Raw genomic sequence first — 23,308 nt, forward strand, 5'->3', positions numbered from 1 at the left:
TATAGGGACTGAGCTGGTGTCTCCGGCTCTCCCCCCTTCTTCTTCCTGATCTCTGCCCCCCTCCCCCCCCCCCCCCCACTCCGCACTCCTTAGTGCTTAGGATATTGCTACTGCACTTCCGCTGCTGTCCCCCCCTTGCGTCCCTTGGGCTGACCTTCAGTGATACACTCTCGCCTTTCTGTATGTTTGTTCTTTCATATATATAAAACCTGTTTTTGTCCTGTATATAATGTGGAGTATTGCATTGTTGATTGACGGTTACCTCTGCGGGCATATATGATATGTGTTACTCCTTTTTAGCGGCTGGCCCGTGTGGTTGTAGGCCCATCCTTGTACCTTTTTGCTTGCTCAAATAAAGGTTTTTAAAAAAAAAAAAAAAAGAATTCCATCAGGGAGTAGAGCCAGCTCAGCAGGAGTGTTAACACATCCTCATGGGCGCTACATTAAAGTGGCCCATAGAGGACAGGCCCCAACAGTAATTCAAGTAAGGGCCCTGCGAGGAAGACAATGGTGTCCCCGTTGACTATGATATTATGAGCTATGAGTGACAAATTAAAGCAAACCCTTTCATTTATGGGCTCCCCTAATCATTATGAGGCACTGCCTTTTCGAAAGGACTTGTATAGATTGTTCTGCATGCCTAAAGAGCCAAGTGGAGTTACCAAAGACTGCAGTTCTCTTTTATCTTTGGTACTCATCAGCCTACTGATGTACACTTTAAACAAACATGTTCAAAAGATTTGTTTAACTCTTTTTAAACAGCCCTTGCTTGCTGTCTGCTCGACAACTATTGTTGTCCGTTTCTGGGAATGTAGACACGAGTCGGACGCGCGCTTTTTCAGTCTCAGTTTTGTTCGCGGGAGCGCGCTGCTGGCTGCTTGCTGTGTGTGCGGTGTCCGTTTCGCTTTCGCTGTGGAGCCTGGGCGTTCGCTGTCGAGCTTGAGGCATACTCTTGTAAAGACCTGCTCTTGTAAAGTTGGTATGATTGCAAACATAATACATCAACAACAAATATAATTAAGGGGGACCCAAGGGCAATTTATTGACCAGCTCTAAATACACGCCCCAATTACATATATCACAAAAGTATTAGAGGGTCAGAATCTAAAAGGTGATTACCAAGAACAGGGGTGGTTACCAAAAAGCCAATCAATGAGAACTATAGCAACCAGGTCAGGTTTGTGTCCGATCTCTGGCACCCATCAGTCACCACTCGGAACCGCCCTTCATCATTTGGGGCTCCGAGGACAAACACCATACCTATTATTTGCTCCGACAGAGAAGGACTGGCCCTCCTGTGGGGCAAGGATGGTTGATGTGAGTTAGAAAGATATATACTCACAACGTGGCTGCTGGGGTAAAAAAGAGTGCAGTGCTAGGGATAAGTAATACCAAGAGTGATAAGGAAAGTGAGTAAAATTGGTTTGAGGAGCAAAAAATATTTTATTAAAGTACAGCTCCTGACACCAAGGTTAAAAAATAGCCAAGACAGGGGAATTAATAAACTGTCTAGCGGTGGAACGTGATCGACATGTTTCAGCAATTGTTGGCCCTTCGGCCTTGCTTTCTTCAGGACCTAAATTTTAACGCTACTGCAAACAAAAAAACCCCTAAAGTGAGATAATGTGTTCTATACAAGAAAAGAAGAATACTGGAACGATTTCATTGTTAATTTTAAATGTCACCTGAGCCTTCTAGGTGTACTCGTTCCGATACTTCTTACCAATTCAGTAATTGACTGATTCGTAAGAAGTAAAGACCTCACCCCACCTGGCTGCGGCTCAGCACAGATGCCGCGTTGGAGTACCGACGGTTAGAGCGGTGCTTCACCTTTGTCCTGAGCCGCAGCCAGGTGGGGTGAGGTCTTTACTTCTTACGAATCAGTCAATTACTGAATTGGTAAGAAGTATCGGAACGAGTACACCTAGAAGGCTCAGGTGACATTTAAAATTAACAATGAAATCGTTCCAGTATTCTTCTTTTCTTGTATAGAACACATTATCTCACTTTAGGGGTTTTTTTGTTTGCAGTAGCGTTAAAATTTAGGTCCTGAAGAAAGCAAGGCCGAAGGGCCAACAATTGCTGAAACATGTCGATCACGTTCCACCGCTAGACAGTTTATTAATTCCCCTGTCTTGGCTATTTTTTAACCTTGGTGTCAGGAGCTGTACTTTAATAAAATATTTTTTGCTCCTCAAACCAATTTTACTCACTTTCCTTATCACTCTTGGTATTACTTATCCCTAGCACTGCACTCTTTTTTACCCCAGCAGCCACGTTGTGAGTATATATCTTTCTAACTCACATCAACCATCCTTGCCCCACAGGAGGGCCAGTCCTTCTCTGTCGGAGCAAATAATAGGTATGGTGTTTGTCCTCGGAGCCCCAAATGATGAAGGGCGGTTCCGAGTGGTGACTGATGGGTGCCAGAGATCGGACACAAACCTGACCTGGTTGCTATAGTTCTCACTGATTGGCTTTTTGGTAACCACCCCTGTTCTTGGTAATCACCTTTTAGATTCTGACCCTCTAATACTTTTGTGATATATGCAAACATAATACAACATAATAAATATGCCATGTGTAATAGGCTTTAGACATTCACGTACACCTTAAAAATAAAGTCGGCATTTTATGGAGCTTGAGCGCATTTGTGGCTTTCAATTAACACGGCCGACTATGCTCAGCTACAATCATTATTTCGAGGGCTGCCTTTGAATTAACACGCTCACTTTTAATTATTTTACAAACTACGTTTAAAGTAAAAGTTGACAACACCCGCAAATGAAGTCGGCATTTTATGAAGCTAGAATGCGTTTGTTGTTTTCAATTACCACGCCCTACTATGCCTAGCTGTCCTTGTACATTTGCCATGTGTAATAGATTTTGGGCATTCACGTACAACTTAATAAAAAATAAAGTCGGCATTTTATGGAGCTTGAGCGCGTTTGTGGCTTTCAATTAACACGACTATGCTCAGCTACAATCATTATTTCGAGGGTTGCCTTTCAATTAACACGCTCACTTATTTGCTGACATGCCCTTACTGCCTGCACGCTTAGTTATTTGCTAACACGCCCCAACTGCGCCTATCAAGAGTAATTATTTTAAGAAGTACGTTTGCATTAAACATCAACAGCCGCAAACATAGTCTTCTTGTTGATTAATAAAAACGCCGTTTCTTGAACTATACGATCACTAATACGATCACTAATAATTTCATGCACGATAAATACCATACTAACTTCATTTATAGTTAAATCCTCCGCCCTTCACCATATCTCCTTGTGTTGACCTTACTGGATGCATATATTTACTGTATATTGCACATTAAAGTCATGGCCTTCACAATTTTTTTTTTATGGCTGTATGTGATTCTTTTAATCTCCCGCTGGTTTTTACGCCTTCACTCTATATCAGTTAACACCTTTACTGATGGTGTAGATATTTCATTAGGACTGCAGATGATTTGCGTGCTTTTAGCTGCTTTTTCTTGTTTGGCCAAAGCTTTTAATTTAATCTACTGATTTCTGCATGAAATGAAATGAAAATTTTATTTATTCCACGCACTACTACCCAAATGTGTCCAGGCGTCATAACTCTGACTAAGAGAAAAAGAAGTGGGTATTAATTATTGAACAGCCAGGTTTTTAAAGATTTACGGAAAGAGAAAAGATCCAATTTTACCTTGAGAGAAATTGGCAAGGAGTTCTAAAGTCTGGCTGTAAAACTATAAAACTTCTCCTTCCTGATCGAAGATGTCTTGTGGGAACATACCTGATGAATTTGTGTTTGAAATAGTCAGAACCATGACCGTGCAGTGCCTTAAAAGCTTTACACAGGGACTTACATTTAATAAGTTTTTTATAGGAAGCCAGTGTAATTGTGGCAGAAGATGGAATACTGGCTGACTTTTTGGTACCGCAAGCAGCAGCTGAGCAGCAGCATTTTGAAGAACTTGAAGATTATTTTAAAATTTGATCTGGATGTTAAAAAACAGCACACTACAGAAATCAATTTTTGACAATATTATAGAGGAAATAACAGCTTTCTGCAAATCCAGGGAATAAAAGTTAGGTCTTTTCTGAGAATTTTTTATGTTAAAAAACAAGAGGTTGTTATAGAATTAATGTGGCCCTCAAAGGAGAGTGTGTTATCGAAATAGACTCCCAGATTTTTATACCTTCCTGACCGGGATGGGAAGTTAACCTATTTCCAAAGGCCGCCAGTTTGGTGATCAAAAAGAGGTATCCTTCCCAAGAAGAGAACCTCTGTCTTTCCAGAATTCAATTTGAGACAGTTGTCCGACATCTAGTTCCCAAATTCACAAATGCAATACTGGAATCTGAGAGCCATGCCCCCAGGTTACTGGCTAGTGATACTACAATTTGTGTATCGCCAGTGTGAGATACCACTGTAAAGCCAAATGCCATTATAAGCTTGGCTAATGGAGTGACATAAAGATTGAAGAGCGTAGGGCACAGAGACGATCCCTGAGGAACCCGACAGGAAAACGAGAAGGCCCTGTACCTTAAACTAGTAAGCTCCACAAACTGCTCTGTGTCTGAAAGGGAAGACTGAGTGCCTTTCCCCAGGGCTGAAAGACAGTCAGTACGAAGGCTAAGGTTGATCATATCAAACACTGCGGATAGATCTAATAAAATCAACTCAGCCTCCTCCCCCCTTATAGATGGTTTGCCTGATTTCCTCAGAAACCATAATCCAAGCTGACTTTGTGCTGTGCTGACTTCTGTAGCCATATTGAGTAGCATCGAGAATATTATTATTAGAAATGAATGAGTTAAGAGTTGATGGCTTTCTCCACTTGGGAGGGGGGGGGGGGGCGCGAGGAAGCAAAGAGATTGACCTGTAATTGTTCGGGTCACTGACATCAAGGTTAGTGTTTTTTTAGCACGGGTAGAATGGAAGCCTTTTTCCACTCCTTGGGAAAGTGGCCTTTCAGGAACATCTTATTAAAGACGTCCTTAAGATAATAAGCTGTGATGTCCGGTACTAGATGAAAGAGCTTAGGGGTTCAAGAGTCCAATGGTGAACCGGAGTAAGTTTGACACAAAAGGGCCAAAAATAGTAACTTCGTCAAGAGAGCTAAACTCATTCAAACTAGAGTAGCTTTCTAATGGATAGATTACAGAATAATTACAGGCCAATTCAACTTTGCTCAAGAAAAAGTATGCCAGAGAATTGCCAACATCTGGATTAATGTAGGTATTATTAGGTTCAGCCAGTTTGCTCAGCTTGCGTACTGTCTCAAAAAATCACTTTAGGGACGTTTGAAAGAGACCTTTATTTTGGCTGTAAAGTAGCTAGATTTGCATTTAGAAACTGCCACTTTATACACCTGAAGGGCCTTTTTATAAGACGTTTTATCAATGGGGTCATACGGTAACCGCCGTTTTCTTTCCAGCTTGCGACAAGCTTGTTTATGGCTCCCAAGAGTGTCATCAATCCAATGCTCGGTCCGAGAAATCCTCCTATTCTTAATAGACTTGAAAGGGGCCAACCGATTTAAATTGGACTTGAACCAATTATGATAATCTGAAGTAGCCTGCTTCAAATCTTGGGGAGTCTCCAGTTTAGAATTGACTAACGGCTCATTAAAAACTTCAGGGGTAATTTTTTGTCAGAATAAGATGTTTGGGAGACAATAGTAGAGGCTTGCCTTTCCATATTAAGTGAAAACATAACCGCACAATGGTCTGACCATGCCAGTGGGAGGATGGACCAGACTGGATCTGAAAAAAGACTGCATACCTGTCTAGTCTGAAGAATGAATTTTTATGTCTAGCAGTTGACGGTTGCTATCCAACAAAGCTGTTTTGGGACCCAGGGGTCTTAAATAAGAACCCCATTGAAAGAGTAGTGATTGGTCAAAGATATTTTAAAAGCCAATGCTTCACACTTCGAAATCCCCTCCAACGGCCCAAAAGAGGCTTTGAAATATGCCCTGCATTTAATGGCTAATCCACTGCCTTTTTTTCCTTTTCCGGTCAAGCCTAGTGATGGTAAACCGCTGGGATTGGCCATGATGAGATCTGAAGCTGAAGCAGCATCAGCCCATGTCTCAGTGACGAACGACACGTCCAACGCTTGGGCCTCCAGGAAGTCAGAGAAGACTAAGCTATTTTTAATAAGGGATCTAGCATTTATGAGTGGCATTGAACATCTTAGAGCTAGGCATAGCTTTTGTAGTAGGAAATATGTACGTTTCTAAATGCTGTACCCTAATATTGGATAACAGCTTGCAATGAGGGCAGGTTTGTAAAGACTTCTGTGATGTATTATCAAGTGTGCTTGTCGTCTTACTTTCTTTAACTAATTTCCCTGCTTCATATTACCGCCAGTCGCTGCACAATATATTGCCATTTTCAATAAACAAGTCATAACACTTTAATGGAGTTTCAATATCTTAAATTGCACACCTGCTCATCAATCTAAAACTTACAACAACAAAAAATATTATTAATCACATGGGCGCAAACTATCACAACTACCAATGCTTTTTCCCCCTATAATAGACAGATGTAAAACAGCCTTATCTGGCCATAATCTCAGGCTTCTTGTTGCTCGTAACCTTAGTCACTTGCTGATACCATAGTCTCCTGTCAGTGGATGAAAGAAGCTTCCTTTGATGCTGCAAGTGATATCCTGCTCTAGGTGTGACTGAAGCATGTGCTGTTGTGTGTAGTGTGTTTTTCTGAGTATATGAGGAGCTAGCATTGTGTATGCCACACTGTATCTTCGCTGTGTAATTTGAGAAAGTCAAAACTTTGCAATGTTGTACTTGGTGGGTGGGAGGGCATGTGCGCACGAGAAGGAGCAGGCTCTACTGCTACCTTTTCTTTGCTTATTCTGTTTATGGGCCTGATTCACAATGGTGAACTTGAACTTTTGTGTAACTTTACAATTGCTTGCTATTTACAAAGGTATTTTACTAGTAGTATCTTTACAACTGTGGTGTCTCAGCACATAAAAAGATAGGACAGTCCTATCTTTTTATGTGCGTTGACTCTGTAGTCGTAAAGATACTACTAGTAAAATGCTTCTATAAATAGCAAACAATCGTAAACTTACACAAAAGTGTAAATTGACCTTTGTGAATCAGACTCCTACGTGTTTGAAGTGGTTGTTTTCACTGTTAATTCTGATATGTATGTTGTGAGTGTATGAGGGAAGCTTTGTTGCTGACATTACTGTTTTTGTTTTATGTGTGTATTTGTGGTTTTGTTGTGATGCTACCTGTGCTGTTCCTGTACTGTGGACGAGTAAAATTTGCAATTATGTTGCCTGTGCTAAATGTTCTCTGCTTATGGGGGGGAAGCGTGCTCTATTGCTGCCTCTGCATACTCCTTTTGTATGGGCTAGCGTGCAGTGCAGCTGTCTGTGTAGTACCTATTCTGTTGGTATGAAGGGAGATTGCAATACTGCTGCCTGCATTGTGTCCATGGTCTGCAAAGGAGGATTAAGTATACTGTAACTGTTCTGTTTCACTGTCGGTAGTTTGCTTGAATGTTGTGCATCTTGTGTTGTATGTAATTTGTAAAAGAAGTGTACTTTCCTAACTCCTGCCTGGGTACATAAGGGTTGTCTATAGTCGGTCTACATATGTCCCATCAGTTTGTGTGTCTGGCAAAACATTTACTGCGGGCTCCTATTTTGTAATGAACTATTGGTTAAATTAGAAGAGTTTCCTCAAAAACCAAGAAAGTGTTGTTTCCTTGACATATGAGACTGTCATCGGCAAAATCCAAGCGTAAGTTCTCGAAGTCTTGGGTACTAATTGTTTTTAAACAAACTCACATTCACAATGTCTTTTCTCCACTTTTAGGATAAGGATTTTCTTCCTGTGAAGCGAGGGGATCCTATTTTTCAGATGCTAAGTGGACAGGAGGTTGTGTACGATGGAAATGTGACTGTTTACCCTCTATTCATCAATGAAGCTGCTTACTATGAGAAGAAGGTTGCATTCATTTTGACGAAGAGAGTCATTTCTGCTGTCCCTGCCGTCCATGTGAATCAGGAATAGGTATTCTTGCAAGTCAGACCTACATATCAGCTCTTCCCTCTGCTGGGGAACTTCTCTTCACTCTGAACAGTTTGATTGATTATGTAGTACAAAGAGATGATGCCTGTTAATCAAATTAATGAAGGGCTTGCCTAAATTCTTACTGCATGAGTCAAAAATTGACAAATGCATGTCTCTTAGCAAAATTTCTCTGTAATGAATGGATGGGGTGTTACCCCAAAATGATATAATATAGTCAGGGAATTTTGCCAATGAGTTTTAGAGGAATATGTGACATAGGCCACATCTGATGATCCAGTGCAAATTTATTCTGGAGTTTTAAGAATTTTAACTGACCGATGATCCCCTGCTCTGTTAAAGTCTTGTTAATAGGTCATTGGCATGTTTTAAAAAAAGAGGAAATATAATCATCTTGTGTAAGCCATCCAACTGCCCTGGTTCTCGATTGGGCTGATGAGACATTACGTTATCCTATCCCAGCGTGTAAAATATCCTCTTCTGAAACTAGGGTATAGGAGAGATCTTCTCACTCTCTTCATATATGTCAGTAAGCATCAATAAACAATGGCTATGAGATCAGATTTTATATTTTTATATCAAATAATATCAGGATCTAAATATAAGGAGATTTTGGATGATTCTGCAAATGAGGTTCAAAGAGCCTTTGAAAATTGAACTGAGTGTGACCTGATTTCCAAAACACAAGTGTCTAAAAGAGTGTTAACAAGTGAGAAGATCAAGGGTGATCTCGACACTGATGACAACAGTCATTGAAAGCTGGAGCAGATGGATGTCTGATCACTGCATTTACATGAATAACACAGCCTTATTGAAAGTTGATGGATATCTGATCACTTTGCAGACGTTAATCAAAGGTCCTAATAAAGAGTTTTGAATGAGGACTTCCTTTTACTCTATAAAGGTGCATCACAAAACCTTATTGAGAACTAGTACCAAAGAAAATTTGATCACCAGCTACCCTATGTATCAAAAAACCTTATAAGGCACTGGAATAGAAACACATCTGAATAGTATTTCCAGAACTCTGAAAGATAAGGATAGGTCATGTAATTCAGTGTATGTCCATCAAGAGGCCTCATCAAGCACTGGAATCAGAATATCCTTTCACCCTTTCCTTGTGCTAGCAAGAGCTGGCTGCAGGGGTAGCTCTGATCACAGTGTTCAGTTCCAAGCAATGCTCTAATGCGAGAGCGGACTGATCCCTTGTACAAGTCTATCATACGCCCTACCAGTGTCTAAAGCACAAGGGGAGACCTAGGCACATGGTCAAAGGCTTTAGATAGCTCAACGAAGGTATGGAATTGAAAGAAATATGATAATGCTCTTGTACAAATCTGTGAAAAGGCCCCAACTACTGGGATGAAGAAGAAATAGGTAAATATATATATTTTCATAAAATCTCAAATCTACACCAGCCCGTGTCAACAAGAGCTTCTCTTCAGTTATTTACATTATAAAACACTTTTCTTAAAATACATTTAAAAAAAATCTTTAAGTTAGATCAATCATGTCAAAGGTTTGGGATCTGATCACGTATTTATAGGCTACCCATGGTTTAGGTGTAAACCTATAATTAACTGATAACACCCCACCGAAAGGGAAATAGCCCTCACCAGTGTAAACATGTAAACACTGAACAAAAGTGAAAGAGTCATTTTTATTTCTTCCTGAACTGGTCATTACAATGTAACTTTGTTATACAAGGTATATTGGGCTAACATTATTCTGCTAGAGTTTTTTTGTTTAGGTATGTCACTAAAATATTATTTATTCTTCCTTTTGCTTTATTCAGTTTTGTGGTCTTTGGTCTCAAGATGCAGAATTTAGAAGCATGTTTAGGTCTTAATTATTTGTAACTGTAGAGAATCAGGATATATAAACCTCATGTTTGATATTTTGGCTATATTTCATTCTTTCACTGATAGGTATGATGGCTGGTTTCATGAGAATCTTTCCCAATATGTACCATCATATTTACCCACAGACAGAGAATGGGTGAAACCCTTGGATATATCAACCCCCTTTTCTAGCGAGTCAGTATTGATAGTAGGTGAATTGTCAAATACCGCAAGCTTTAAACATTCAATGCAAGGTTTAGTGGCAGGTATATATGACACGAGTGCTGTCACCAAGCATCTGGGATAGTGGTTAAAATGTGACACCAACCTTTTAGAAAACATGAAACACAGTGCCTCTTGGAATGCTACTGCAAAATGTTCTCACCAAGTTCAACAAAGATTGGGGTGATATTGTTAGTCTTTGCAGTGATTCTGCTACATATATGAAAAAGTTAGGTGATGACCTGTTAATAATGATACCTGAGCTGAATTACTTCCCTGTAAGAGATCCTTGCCACTTGCTAGATGGTATGATGAAATCATATTTACAATCTTCAGAGGTAATGAAGAATGCTGGTGACTTTGTTGTCCATTCTGATGCACTGTTTCATTATGCGTGCAAACTAAAATGCAAATATTTCTCATTTTGTGCTTTTCGTGGCATCAAGGAAAGGGTCATCCTAACTATGTGATTTAGCCCATGGTTCTCAGTCCTAGAGTCCATTAATGCTATATTATCCATGTGGCGACCTTGACAGAATGTTTGCTTAGTGATGATGTCAAAGGCAAGAAATGTGAGGATGTTTGGTCGCAAATTTATAGTGATGTGAAAAAAAGTACATTCTGCTGCAATCTTAGATTTTTACAGGAAAACTGTTGTAGTGGACATCTTTAAAGAACTAGAGTCTCAAAACACCCTTGTCTACCAAGTGTTCAGTTTAATTGGTGTAGATGTGAAACACCTCCTTGAGAGTTGGCTGGGCAACACTTTTAGTGAAGTTGGCACTGCACCATGTTCTATGTTATAATTCTTGTCACTTGATAAGCAAAGAAATGTTGAGGAGCAATTCAGGAAATTGTATTTTACAATGCATGAGAAATGGCTTGCAATGATGCATAGAAATGTCCGTTCACCAATCATTGCATTTAAAGTCAATGAAGCCTCACTGTGGTACTCTGTACAAGTTCTAGATCTCTTCTGTAAAAGGGAATTTTCTCCAGACTTGAAAAAGTACTGCTTCATTTTTGACCGCTTCAATAACTCTGAGAGCATATGCGCCCACTTCAACACATATGTTGCAGAACCTATAACGGATTATTGCAATATTAAGGTGCACCAGTATTGCCATGGAAGGCTATGTCAGGGGCCAGAGTTAGCAAATTGTGTGCTGGCCGTTTTGGCGTTGCCCGTGTCATGTTCCAATGTTGATAGGGCCTTCTCCCAAAGAAAAAAAGTTTACATGGGAAGGAAAGAGTGAAGCACATGACCAAAGACTCACTTAGAAAGTATTGAAGAATTATATGATGTAATGTAATAAGTTTGATTTGTATAAATATATTTGGACCTCATGTATACTGTACGTACACTGTCTATATACCATGCACTACCAGTGCCGAAAGCTAGCAATAATAAAGTGAAATGTTCCATAAAGACCTGAAAAACCCTGTTTCAGTTGTTTTTAATGGTGAACCTATTTATAAAAGAAGTGAATCAGGAAGTGGGCAAGCAGATTGGAGAACTTTGCTTAGGACTATCAAATTGCTTAATGTAGAGAATAGTCTCAGTGATATCTAGTCACACTTTCCATGTTTAGACATTAAGCGCAGATGCTGAGTCTTGTTCAAGTCTATTCATGGTACTGATGAGATATCACTACACGTTACAAGCGCACAAAGGGAAATCACAAAGTGAATAGGTGGGAAGTCGCATTACCCTTTTTGTGACATTGAGCTGTGATGGGAAGGCTGTGGGGATGTGACTACAGTTAAAGAAAACAATCAGGTCACCCTACAAATGCCTTTTGAAAGTAGTTATAAAACACGTTGACTGAGGTGTCAGTGGTGCACACCACATCTGAGCTAATGAGGAATGCATATTTAATTTAGAAATTTTCAATTCAACACTGTCCACAAGGTAAAAAAGTGCACAAACAACTGTTACGCCTTCAACAAGTTATGGAACCTATGAAGATCGTGGATTGTGAAGAGCAACTTGTTTGTATGACGCGATCTCCCAATTATGAAGAAAGAGAGCAAGGATTGGCTGAAGTTATACTGTGATTGGATTAATTTAATGTTACTATTTGAAGTGATTCCTCATGCTATTCTTCTGAGTGTCTAGTATAATCTAGTATTTCTGTGTTTTGCATATCTGAAGAAGTTGAGGGGGAAGTATATTTTAGAACTTAGAAATAGTGAGTCTTAAGTCGTTTGTTTTCTTGGTACAGTCTTTCTTGCCGTCATTGTTTCCAAGTATGTTTGATGCTTTGTTACCTTCTTTCATTTCGTGTTCTCTTGTTTTTGGTTCTCTAAGAGTAGTATTTTCTGCCAATGACTAGGCAGTTCTCTATCAATAAATAAGGGGCTTTCTCCCTGAGCCACTGACGTATGTAGCTGCTCTACAACTTGCTTTTTAGCCTTGGACTTTTGGGACCATATACCTTTTCCCCTCACTTTGGTCTATTGTTGTCCTAGTAACCCATCTGTCCCTATGTATATCCCATATTGTTGACTGTACACCTTCTGTTGACTTCCACCGAGGATGGTATAAATGCAGCCACATACGTGTTTCTGTTCGTTTGGTCCAGCCTTTCACCCAAGTACAAATTACAACTTAGTGTTTTTGGAGTGCACCACATCCTTTGATCTGCTTTGCATTGTCAACCTTTGTGCTCGGCCCACAGTATCTACCATTTTTCCAGGCCAAGTGTCTAATAAATCACTAGATTAAATAAAATAATATATCTGAAGATTTCTTTGGTGATAGTACCTAGATAACCCGGATTGCAAAGGCATTCAGATTTCTTAATGTCTTTTACAAATCAGAACTTGTTTGGTGGAATCTTGCATCTTAATTATATTCTTACTAGAAGACAATTGTATGGATTCATTGAGTAAGTCCAACACACATCCATCTTAAATGTAGGTAATTGTCATTTTGAACTGGAAGGGAAGTTACGTGTGTGACTTGGGAAGCTCCACACCATGTCTTGCAGGATTTAATGTCAATAAATTGTAAAATGAGTTGTAGACAAATATTGGAAAGGTAATTTTTGCATATTTGTAGCTTCATTTGTACTGCAAAGTTGTCTCTTGTAGGTCAGTTTGTAGAAACATTGCAGAGAAAAACATATCTTAAATTAAAACGTAAAGCACTTCAAAACAGTACTTTCCAAAGTACACATGTTCACTATTTAAATGAATAGCTAGATGATATATCTAAAAAACAAAAAATAGACAGTTGCTATATCTAAAAAAAGTTTTTTGCCCCCAGAGAATGGCTACATCATGCCAAAGGTAAACCTATTTTAAAAACAGTGGCCGCTTGTAAGATCTAGCATACACCAAAAAAGGAATCCAAAATCAAGTGAAGCATAGCAAATGTATACATTCTTGGCAAAAGTGATCTGTCTTTAGTTTTGATAGATTTCATAAACACCATTAAAATGCCACCCCGAGTTTACTTGTATCCTCCCTGTTACTGCCTTTTGTATGAGGTATGTGAGAATTCTACTTATAACTTTAGATTTTTGGTGAACAATAAGGCTGCATACAGGAAGTAATCTGCAATTTCTAGATTCTGCCTCCTTAACCACCACATACACCTGAAAACGAATACCTTTGTTTTTGTAAGAACCTGATATACGGTGAGCATGAAGTGAAACTCAAATACAGATGGGAAGTCCAGGTTTGTGGATACCATGGCTCGTATATTTACACTGTCAACTATAGACATTGATTCCAAGTGGAAGGAAATTGGAGGGGGCAATCAATTACCAATGGGAACATGTAGAACACTCCATGAAATAGTCAAGAAAGTGGCATTTTATTATTTTAACATCAGGAGTGGATCTAAAATCATCAGTAGTGGGCAGGTATATATATATATATATATATATATATATATATATATATATATCTCTGGAAACACTCAAACCACTTCCTGAAGTCTCACAGCAGCAGTCAGGCGAGGAAAGAGACACAGACCTCCGAGGTATTCAAATGGGCAGTGATTTTATTTTAAGTGACCCAACACAACGCGTTTCAAGCCCGTAAGCCCTTGATCACGTGTCACAGTTTGATTTCACCATCGTCTATATTTAAAGTGCAAAAAGTGCCCCTCCCACTGTTTACGTCATAGATCACATGTGCAATGACATAGAAAATATCCTGCCATATTGTGGTTATTTGCATTAACATTGTTCTGAAAGGCATATTACTAATAACACACGGCAATCAGATTACATAGTCATATTTATATATATACAATGCCATGACCTATTGTTGCACGCGTGCCACTGGACTTATTTAAAATAATAAATATAGTTCGTATCATTTTAAAACTCTTTTTCTACAAAGGATAAATCCTTTTGTTATTGCCATATTCTTAGTCATAGACTAGGGGGGAAAAAAAAATATATATATATATATAACCGGTTAAATCCGTTTATAATCAACCCCTATGTTGTTAAATGCACCAAAGAAATGTAAGTGTAGTTAAAGCAGTTCTTATAGTTTTTGCACACTATGTAGTCTATAGAATTGGAGAGGTAACTAGAAAGTGCTAAAAGTGCATCCCATAGAGTTTGTAAAGTGCTAGTGCAAATGGTGTGAATTTCTCAAATTCATCAAATGTGTATGTTAGGTCCTATCATCTGTACATTGAAAAAGAACTAGCTTAGTTCATTAATTATATTTGTTAAACAGTCTCTTGGAATCCTAAAAACATTTGAATGTATAAAATATTATGCAATATCAGCCAATACATTTTGAGAAATTTTTCCCAGAGGAAAAGTGCAATATATGTACAGAGTTTACATACAATATTATTTACAAGGACAGATATGGAGATGTTAATATTTACAAAACCTAATTGTTGAATCAACGTGTCAAGATGATGCCAGCCCTGCTTGTTCTACAGAAAGCTGCGCATGTCTTCCGTCGTATTCAACCCATTGGGCCATTTGCAATCTAGGTCCAAAATATATTTGGTCCCCAGTTGCCGGAGTTGGCGTTCTCTATTGCCTCCTCTCCTCTTTTTGCTAACAGCGTCAATTACATAGTAAGAAAGGCAATTGATGTTATTGGCATGCACTTTCTTAAAATGTCTGGCAACAGGGTATGTTGCATCGCTGTGCAAGATGGCCCTAATATGCTGCAATATCCTGACGTGCACCTGTAGCTTCGTGCTACCCACGTACCGCAGCCCGCAGGTGCACGTCAGGACATATACAGCATATTCGGTTTTGCAGTTGTAGTTTCCAGTTATCAGATTGGAAGTAGTCTTGAAAGGTGTTGAGTACGAAGACATGTTGCACCCAAATTTACACGCTCTACATGTAGAACATTTAGTGAAGCCCTTCTTAGATGGAAACCAGGTGGTAATTTTCTTAATCTCCGGGGATACCTTGTCTAATCTCGTGCCCATAGTGCTGCTTCTCCTAAATGTGATCACAGGTTTCGCAGCTATTTTATTGTGGAGGATGTTGTCTGTCAGTACCACAGGCCAATGCTTGTTAATTATTGACCTGATCTGGCGTTCTTCCCTGTTAAATGTTGTTATTAACCTGGGAGTGTTGATAACATTCAAAGGGCTATCGAGAATAGTTGTATTGGGGCTTTCCTCATCAGAAAAAAGGCTAGTTCTGGATCTAGTTTTAGCCTTTTCTTCAGCCTCCTTAATTATTTTAGCAGAGTATCCTCTATTTTTCAATCTAGCAACCAGATCGGATTTGCATTTCTCAAATTGCTCCTCATTGCTGCAGATTCTTTTTATCCTTAGGATTTCTCCGTAAGGGATGCTAGCAATGAGGTGCTTTGGATGAGAGCTGGTTGCATGTAACGTAATGTTACCAGAGGTGGCTTTTCTATAGAGCGTGCTCTCAAGTTTATCTTCATGGACAAAGATCTTGACATCAAGGAATTCAATTTCTCTTTTCTCAATGTGAGAAGTGAATCTTAAGTTCAGTTCGTTATTGTTGATCTTATTAACAAACAGCACTGCTTCTTCCTTGCTCCCTTCCCACAGAATGAACACGTCATCTATATACCGCAAGTAAGATCTTATGTGGGTATTGTATTCCTCCTGAAAGGCGGGTTTGAGGACCCGCTCCTCCCACCAGCCTACATGTAAACATGCGTAGCTGGGGGAGAAGCAGGCCCCCATTGCCACTCCTCTCAACTGCTTATACAAGTCCTTGTCGAACAAGAAATAATTATTGTTCAGACACCAACTGATAAGCTGCAATAGAATTTTGTTGTGTTCATACAACGTACTGGACCTCTTATCCCAAAAATACTTTACAGAGGAAAGCCCTTGAGTATGGTCTATAGATGTATATAACGCTTCTATATCCAATGTGATAAGAAGCAGATTTTCAGACCATGGGAGTTTGTTAATTTTCTGTAAAAAGTCACCAGTGTCCTTGACATAGCTAGGCAATAACATCACCAAGCCCTAAAGGAAAAAATCGATATACTGGCCTACATGTTCTCCTAGGCTATTAATAGCCGATATTATAGGCCTGCCTGGGATAGGGATGACATTCTTATGTATTTTCGGAATTAAGTACAGCACCGGCAACACCGGAAATTCTATTACCATATACTTGTATTCCTCTGTGGAAATTAGACCTTGTCTTTTCCAAGATGCTAGCAGTTTATGTAAGGCTGCTTTAGCCTTTTCGTACTCCTTCATAGTAGACTTAGCGTAACAATTAACATCATGTAGTTGGCGAGATGCTTCGGCTATATATTCTTTCCTAGGCCACAAAACCAGGTTCCCACCCTTGTCAGATTTTTTGACCACCACCTCTTGGTTATTTTCTAATTTCTTAACCAGATCAAAATATGCCTTCCTTCTGAAAAACAAGTTTCTTTCACATCTATTTTTGAGGACAGTATGATTTAATTTTTTAAGGTCATTAATGATAAGATCATGAAATACATCAATGCTGTCCTTAGGCATAATCGGTACAAAACTCGATTTTGGTTTAAATGGACTGAGCCCAGCCCCTTCTTGTTTGTGGTCAATTCTCCGCAATCGTGCCTGGGTGGCTTGATCAATTTCATGTTCGATTTCTTCTGTACTGTCCGAACTATCTGCCAAATCATGTACCAAAAGTAGGTTGGGAATGTCCGATGCTGCCAGATTAACTGGGGATTCATTTTCATTCATTTCAGCCACGTTGTCACCTTCAATGTCTTTTGATGTTTTCAGTGCAAAGAACTTTTTCAATTTAAGCTTTCTGATGAAACAGTATACATCAATGCGTGTTCTTGCATAATTAAAACTGTCACCAGGGCAAAAGTTAAGACCCAAGGCCAGCAATTGTTCTTCAGCCTTGGATAAAGCGACATTGGATAAATTGATAACAGTATTATCTTTTATTGCTTTTTGTTTTTCTCCATTTCGCTTTTGTTTTCTTGTTGGTGTTTTTCTTTGCATCTTTTGCGTTGTTCGCGTCTTCTTTTGGTTCGCCGACATTTACTACTGCTAGGTTCCGTCGAGGTCTTAATGTTTGCAGTCTCGCCTCGACTAAAAAATCCATCTCTTGCCCCACATTTAGAACAGTTTTTCTTCTCACTGTCGGAATAGATTCCGTGCTGGACGCACTGGTGAGTGAGATGGTTTCCAGACTGTCTGTATTTTCAACATTTTGTTTGGCGCTGCTTACATCCTCGTTGTTGACTTTTTCCTTGTATTGTTGGCACTTTATGGGATCAAACTTCCTGGAAAAAGTAAAAATTTGACCATTCTCATAGTCTTCCAGGTCACGGTTGAACTTAGTTGCTTTTCTTAATTTAATTTTTTCCTCATGTTTTTTCAGATGTTCTAACATGGATTCCTCTAATTTCACGTTTTGTTCACTTGTTCCCAATTCCTTAATTTTTTCCAAAATGACATCAATTTCTTTCAGTATCTCCTCCCGATCGATATGAGCATATTTGATCAGGATTTTGACAAGATTCATTGAAGCAGTGAGGTTGCTTTCCCCCCATTCACGTAGCATATTCGGATTAGGTCTATCAAAGCTGGGTGCTAGTAAAATACGTAAGCCTCTTGGCACCCTTCCCACTTCAGCATACTTTGATAGTGATCGGTGTTCCCACCACTTTGTAATCTCGAGTTTACGCTTTCTTTCCAATTCTTTGTACAAACACACAATATCTTTGTCCTTGTCAGTTATATATATATCTAACTCCTCCAAACGCCATGGGCGGGGCACTTCGTGGTCGGGTGCAAAAACGCGGTGGCGTACCGCGATATAAATCCAAGCTCAACAATTTCCCTTTTCTCCTTCAGGAAAGAAAAAGCACTCACGAGGATTCTGTAGCTCAGCAGCAGTTTATTTAGGACAAACGCGTTTCGGATTTACATCCTTCGTAAGTGTCGTAATCTCTAAACAAAATACTGGCGGCCATATTTTATTAAAACATTACATGTCACGTGTCAATGGTGGGAATGAAGGACGGACTTGGCGTCCCAGTGATTAGTATGGGCGCCATTTTAGCACAGTGTATACTGGCTAACTCTGCAAATTTTCACAACAACACCCGGTTTGAAATACCATTTTGATACCAAGGTTATGTTACATTTCAACATCATCGAAAATCATCAATTTTAATGCTATTCATTGAATTATAATTTCGCCGTGGATCGGCAATGCAGCCTTCTTGCTAAAAAGGCTGCTAGTCCTATTTGCCCACTAAGAATTATGCCGTGTATCGGCTTTAAGTGACATGTTAAAAAAGCGAAATGGTTGCAGACAAATGTTTCACAAATCATTCTCATATGTCACAGTACTTCACTTATTCAAATGAACAGCCAACTCTTCCCCACCGTTCAGCCCTTTAGGTATTTTAGTTCCCAAATCGATAATATAACGGGACTCCAGCCTCCTCAATCTGAGCAAACGATCTCCACCTCTAATATTTGGTGGTAAATAGTCCAAACAATAATACTGCAACAGATCCCTATTGCTATTATGTTGTACTGAGAAGTGTCGTGCTACTGGATAGCTAAAATCCTTATTTTTGATAGCACGCATGTGCTCTAATACCCTCAATTTTACCATATTGATGGTGCTCCCCACGTATCTCAGTCCGCAGGGACACACAAGACAATACACTGCAAAGCTGGTTTGGCAGGTCATGAATTTGTTAATCTGTTTGTTTTGTTTCATGCCCTCTATCTTGTATGATCTCACTCTTTTACTTGCTACACAAGCTTTGCATTTCCCGCAGGGGAAAAATCCTTTCATTTCTTTGAGGGTGTTTTGGGTTTTAGGTGAGGATTTCTCTAGGTGACTGGAAACCAAGTTATCTTTGAGGGAACGGGCTTTCCTGAAAGTCACGAGGGGATGAGTAGGAATATCTGTAGCTATAACGGCATCCGTTTTTAATATGTGCCAGTTTCTTCTCAGAATATTCCTAATAGTGTTGGACTCATTAGAAAAGGTAGTGATCATTCTGAACTTTCCTGTGTCTTTAGTAGTCTTTTCTTTTTTCTTTAACAAGTCTTCTCTATTGAGACTTAGGACCTTTCTACGGGTACTCTCTAACAGTGTCGTCTGATAGCCCCTAGCCTGGAAACGTTCTATACTGCCCTTCAGAGCTTTATTGAAGTCTTCCTCACCCAAACAGTTTCTTTTTAACCTCAAAAACTCCCCATAAGGGATACTGTCTTTGAGTTTTTGAGGGTGTCCACTGTCCGCGTGCAGAATACTGTTCCCAGCTGTGGGCTTTCTGTACAAGGAGGTATTAATCTTCCCATCTTTGACAGTTAGTTTCAAATCTAGATAGTGAACTGCAGTTGTACTGATTTCTCCAGAAAATTGAAGATTGACTTCATTATCATTCAAAATTCCTATATACTCATCTGCCTCGGCCAGTGACAGAGTGGGTCGAGAGGCTCTAGTCTCGCAGCAGTTGTTTGAAAATCGGTTACGTCCTCCGGGCTCGGAGAGAACGTGCCGAATAACTAAAACGCACTAACCATGTACAGTGAAAATGAAAGAAATGAGGCGGCTGCCAATATGTTCAAGAAAAAAGGTACAACAGACCGCACAAATACAAAAGCGAACGTTGCAGACAATGTCTCTAAGGATTTAGTGACACAATTCAACAAACTGGAGAAATTATGTGAACGCGAGGTGCGAAAGTGGTGGGAGGCCACCTCCCTACAAAACTATATAGAGGTATCCAGAGTTCCTAGGGGGTTGAGAATTTATACGGTCCCGGCGTACCAGAACCCAGACCCGAAACTCTTAGAAGCATGGGCAACTCACACGGCAGCGTCCTGTAAAGGAATGTTGGAAATTTTGGTCCAGTTTGCCTGGAGTGATCGTGAGGCAGCTCTAAAAGAGATTGAACTCCTTGAGGAGCAATTAAAGAAAAATACGGATGTTACAACTATGGAGAAACTAAGAGATGGGATGAAAAACAGATTAGCGAAATACGAAACTAAGATTCGCCAACGCAAAGAAGAAAAGTTTGACCGTGATGAGAGAGATTACGCCCTGGGTCGTATTCTCACATTTTCTAAAAAATATGACCAACCTCGCAAAGAAATGGCAAAAAACAAGAATGCCCCAAAAAGAGGGACAACACGAGTGGAAACCTCCGAATCGGAGTTGACAGATGCAGATCAGTCAGGAGATGAGATACCAGGAACCTCATCAGATATTGAGGAAACTCCTTTTCAGCAGGAATTTCAGCTAATGCAACAGACATGGCTGTGAGGGGGAAAGACCAGACCCCCAGAAAAACAAGAAGAACAAGGCGAGGGGGCAGGAAGAGGTCGAGGAAAAACACCCCAACCAACGACCAGAGTTACAAGAAGCCGGAGAGGCAATCGATGGTAGAGACTGATGATAACCTAACCATCGTCAACCTAACTAATAAAGTGCTGACAAAAACTGAAGAATCAGTACTGAAGTTAGGGTTAACTTTCTGCCCACAAACAAGTTTCGAGTTCACGCAGACCAAAATAGACTTGTTTAAATTTACTCGCGGACTTAAACTTCATAAATTTTTCAAATTGCGACCCACCACAAAGGAAGCAAAACTTCTAAAATCACAGAAACAAGACATGGATCTGTTGCAAATAAATGATCTAATGACTTTGGAAATTTTGGAAAACCTGCGCAGGGATGAGGATCCGACTCAATTAGACACTGAGGAAACTTTGAGTCCGAGGATAAGAACTGTGGGAATAGATCAAGATGCACCCACTAGCGGACTAAAATCCCCCTCCCAATTTTTTCCTATAATGCCACATGATGCCATCGACACCTTTACAGAAGCAGTCACAAAGGACCTACTGAAATTAAAGATGACATCTAAGTCGACCAAAAATTATAAAAATGAAAATCTTAACAAAGACCAAAAAAAAGCATTGAAGACTTTGAAAGGAGACAAAGACATTATATATAAACCTTCAGATAAGGGAGGAAATATAGTCCTCTTGACACGAAAGTACTATGAAGAAGAAGCGTACAGACAATTGAAAAACTCAGATTGCTATGAGATGTGCACACAAATGACTTACCAAGAAAGCATTCGAAAGTTTCATGCTCTAATTAAACTATGGCACGATAAACAGATGCTGGATGGTGATGAATATTTGTTTTTAAGCACTCCTGAGCCCACCCTACCCACCTTCTACCACCTACCCAAGATTCACAAAAATGAGAGGGAACCACCGGGTAGACCCATAGTGTCTTCACTGGGTAGTCTGACTGAAAATCTCTCTAAATTCCTTGACCATTTTTTGTTTGATGCCGTGGTAAAACTAAAATCTTATGTACGAGATACCACCGATTTTATTTGTCACATTGAACAAATCACATGGCAACCAACTTATTGTATGATGGTACTCGACATAACGAGTTTGTATACCTGCATTAATCATACTATAGGCCTGACAGCCATTAAATACTTCCTAGATAAGAAATCTATGAGATTTGCCACTCACAACTCTATGTTGTTGGAATTTATAGAATTTTGTCTGTACAACAACATATTTACCTTTTAATGGGGATTTGTTTAGACAAACATCAGGGACCGCGATGGGCACCTGCTTCGCCCCCAGCTACGCGAACTTGTTCGTGGGCTGGTGGGAGGAGCAGGTGGCCTGGTCGAGGGTGAACCAAGAATGGACCAACAAGACAGTGGCATGGTACAGATACATTGATGATCTGTTTTTAATCTGGGATGGCACCGTGGCCGAGGCAGATGAGTATATAGGAATTTTGAATGATAATGAAGTCAATCTTCAATTTTCTGGAGAAATCAGTACAACTGCAGTTCACTATCTAGATTTGAAACTAACTGTCAAAGATGGGAAGATTAATACCTCCTTGTACAGAAAGTCCACTGCTGGGAACAGTATTCTGCACGCGGACAGTGGACACCCTCAAAAACTCAAAGACAGTATCCCTTATGGGGAGTTTTTGAGGTTAAAAAGAAACTGTTCGGGTGAGGAAGACTTCAATAAAGCTCTGAAGGGCAGTATAGAACGTTTCCAGGCTAGGGGCTATCAGACGACACTGTTAGAGAGTACCCGTAGAAAGGTCCTAAGTCTCAATAGAGAAGACTTGTTAAAGAAAAAAGAAAAGACTACTAAAGACACAGGAAAGTTCAGAATGATCACTACCTTTTCTAATGAGTCCAACACTATTAGGAATATTCTGAGAAGAAACTGGCACATATTAAAAACGGATGCCGTTATAGCTACAGATATTCCTACTCATCCCCTCGTGACTTTCAGGAAAGCCCGTTCCCTCAAAGATAACTTGGTTTCCAGTCACCTAGAGAAATCCTCACCTAAAACCCAAAACACCCTCAAAGAAATGAAAGGATTTTTCCCCTGCGGGAAATGCAAAGCTTGTGTAGCAAGTAAAAGAGTGAGATCATACAAGATAGAGGGCATGAAACAAAACAAACAGATTAACAAATTCATGACCTGCCAAACCAGCTTTGCAGTGTATTGTCTTGTGTGCCCCTGCGGACTGAGATACGTGGGGAGCACCATCAATATGGTAAAATTGAGGGTATTAGAGCACGTGCGTGCTATCAAAAATAAGGATTTTAGCTATCCAGTAGCACAACACTTCTCAGTACAACATAATAGCAATAGGGATCTGTTGCAGTATTATTGTTTGGACTATTTACCACCAAATAT

General features: G+C 39.7%; 1 protein-coding gene across 8 annotated transcripts in view; it reads left to right on the plus strand.

The window, feature by feature from the left end:
* LOC144822300 (N-acyl-aromatic-L-amino acid amidohydrolase (carboxylate-forming)-like) overlaps positions 1–11,565 on the plus strand; it is a 165,360-nt gene extending 153,795 nt beyond the window's left edge. For all 8 annotated transcript variants that reach the window (XM_078679647.1, XM_078679642.1, XM_078679646.1 and 5 more), the window contains one exon: positions 7,847–11,565. In XM_078679647.1, the coding sequence (XP_078535773.1) occupies positions 7,847–8,044 (198 nt within the window). In that variant the 3' untranslated portion in view covers positions 8,045–11,565. The remainder of the gene's footprint in view (positions 1–7,846) is intronic.
* Positions 11,566–23,308: the final 11,743 nt, after the last annotated feature.

This window comes from Lissotriton helveticus, chromosome 3_1, assembly GCF_964261635.1.
Source record: "Lissotriton helveticus chromosome 3_1, aLisHel1.1, whole genome shotgun sequence".
Taxonomy (NCBI): Eukaryota; Metazoa; Chordata; class Amphibia; order Caudata; family Salamandridae; genus Lissotriton; species Lissotriton helveticus.